Here is a 2,459-nt window from a genome sequence, read left to right as displayed (position 1 = left end):
TCAAACCATATACAAATTTGAAAAACACTAATGAAATGTACAAAATGTTAATTTTATAAAGATACTTATACAAGCTACTATTTTTTACTTTATTTTTTTTAGTTATCACTAACAGACTCAGGAGGAATCCAGTACAAAATGCTGTTACAAAAATTAAAAAAATTTAGATTTTACAATCAAGTGTCTATTTAAAAATACTCAGAATAATTCGAATTTTTCTTTTCTAAAATTACAAAAAACTTGATAGTTAAACCCCTTGTACTAAGCAAGATCACAATATATGAGATGCCCAATGTTTAATCAAAACATACATAAACAATTATTTTAATGTTATTTTTAATAAAACTTAAAAATACAACAAACCGGCTAGCAACGCACCGCGTTGCCAATATTTATTTATTTAGTTCGAACTATATTGCTTTTCAAAATTTTCTGTAGGTCTTCAATTTTTTCCTGCAATTTCTGATATTCGAAATGTCTGTTTCTACTTTTTCTCCGTCTAACGGAATTTATAGAACTGACTCGAGAACTATTACCCGAGCTACATTTTGGTGTTTGTGGAGAATTTGATCTGCTGTGTATACTTAGATCTTTGTGTGGATCGTGATATTTACTACTGCTCGTAGAACTACAAGGGCTGGCGATGGTTCTTCTACTTAATCGGGATCGTGGTCTATTTCCACTTGTAGATCTATTTCTGATACGAACCGCACCAGAGCCATGGAAATCACGGACAGTCGGTGAACGAGAGTTTTTATATAACGTTTTTGTGCAAGGACCAGGTCGAATGGCATTTATTGGAAGGTAATTATCTCCAAATTCGTACGGTGGTTGCGATGGCTGGTTCTTGTTATTAAGTATAGATTTCAGAGATCTTTCAGACACCTTCAACTTCTCTAGCTCTTGCATCAGCTCAATTTTATCGTTTTTCAATTTTTGAACAAGTTCGTGGTGTGAACTTCTTTCTTTCGCAACGCTTCTCTCTAAATTATTCACTGCGGTTTGTAAAGTAGCATAGTTGGGCTTATGTTTTTTCTCAATGCGCCTAGAAATTTGCTCCATATCTTCTTTAAGTTGGGTGTTTTCCTCAGTTAATTGTTCCACTCGCTTTTGCAAAAAATATATTTTCTTAGACTCATTGTTGCTGGACCTTAATGCTAATTCTTCTTTAGTTTTGGCTAGTTCCACTTCTAACCTACGAATTGTAGTTTGTAATATCACCGGGTCTGGTGGCCCACAGTATTCTAATGGCAACGGATAACGAATCTTGTCGAATTCCACGATGTACGTTACAATTAAGTATCTTCGGTTACTGTTAAATGATCCCAGAGTTCTCGTAATCTTTCTAGACCTCAAGAGTTCGAGTTCTTCAAAAGTAAGCAGATCTAAAGTTACACTTTCACTTGTTTTTAGTACACCGGATTTAATCATGGCGATAAAAATATCGAACTGCTTAAAATTACCCGTTTTGTGAGTTAGATTTTCAATGTACGTCGCGTCGTAACTACACTGCCACTCTTCACCCGAATGTTTGTCGGTAACCAGAATTTCCAGATTGTTGTGTAGCGCTTTCATCCTAAATAAATATTCTTGTCCGTGAAATGTATATGTTGTCACTAAATTAGAATCGCGCATTTCTTGAATTTTGGAATTTTGACTGGTGATTTTAGATTTCTGATGTTGACGTTGGCAGTTCAAGACATTTTTTGGTTAGTATGATCCACAAAAATAGTATATTATGCAACAAGTGCGGTAAACGGCATTTGACTCACGAGCTTATTTGACACGAGCGGAGCGAGTGTTTAATAAACGAGTGACTTTAAAAGTTTACCGAACGTGTTGCATACTATACTTTTTCTACGACCGTTAGTTTTTGGGTACATTTTCGCAAAACAACAAGAATACATTCACTGACATGACCGTCAGAATTGACAAACGTCAAAATTCAAGGCGAGGGAAATATCTCCGAAAACATCCGATATCTCCCAAAGTGTCCGAAGTGACTCGGATCCATGGGAAAAGATTCTGACGTGGAAAAGTGACGCTTCCCGCATTTTTTCAAACGGGAGTAGAAAATAGTATATTATGCAACAAATTCGGTAAACGTCATTTAACTCACGAGTTTATTTGACACGAGCCGAGCGCAGCGGAGCGAGTTTTTAATAAACGAGAGACTTAAAAATTTACCGAACGTGTTGAATACTATACTTTTTCTACGACCGTTAGTTTTTGGGTACATTTTCGCAAAACAACAACAATACATTCACTGACATGATCGTCAAAATTGACAAAAGTCAAAATTCAAAGCGTGGGAAATATCTCCGAAAACATCCGATTGCTCCCAAATCCGTGCGGTAAAATCCCGGAAATGGCCGAAGTGACTCGGGCCCGTGGGAAACGAAACTGACATGGTAAAGTGACGCTTCCCGCACGCTAGATCGGTGTGTAATTAGTTATTT

General features: G+C 36.4%; 1 protein-coding gene across 1 annotated transcript; it reads right to left on the bottom strand.

Annotated features, from left to right (window-relative positions):
• Positions 1-313: 313 nt before the first annotated feature.
• On the bottom strand, positions 314-1,652 carry LOC132705266 (centrosomal protein CCDC61-like). Its single transcript, XM_060675754.1, has one exon. The coding sequence runs from the start codon at positions 1,633-1,635 to the stop codon at positions 397-399; it is 1,239 nt and encodes a 412-aa protein (XP_060531737.1). The 5' UTR covers positions 1,636-1,652; the 3' UTR covers positions 314-396.
• Between the last annotated feature and the right edge of the window lie 807 nt (positions 1,653-2,459).

The sequence above is a fragment of the Cylas formicarius genome, unplaced genomic scaffold (genome assembly GCF_029955315.1).
Source record: "Cylas formicarius isolate icCylForm1 unplaced genomic scaffold, icCylForm1.1 PGA_scaffold_7__23_contigs__length_41026272, whole genome shotgun sequence".
NCBI lineage: Eukaryota > Metazoa > Arthropoda > Insecta > Coleoptera > Brentidae > Cylas > Cylas formicarius.
The sequence above is the reverse complement of the archived record's forward strand: the minus strand, read 5'-3'. Positions and strand labels throughout refer to the sequence as shown.

What these genes read in the sequence shown, in the direction of transcription:
- LOC132705266 (XM_060675754.1), bottom strand. Translation starts at nt 1,635, where the DNA reads ATGCGCGATTCTAATTTAGTGACAACATATACATTTCACGGACAAGAA.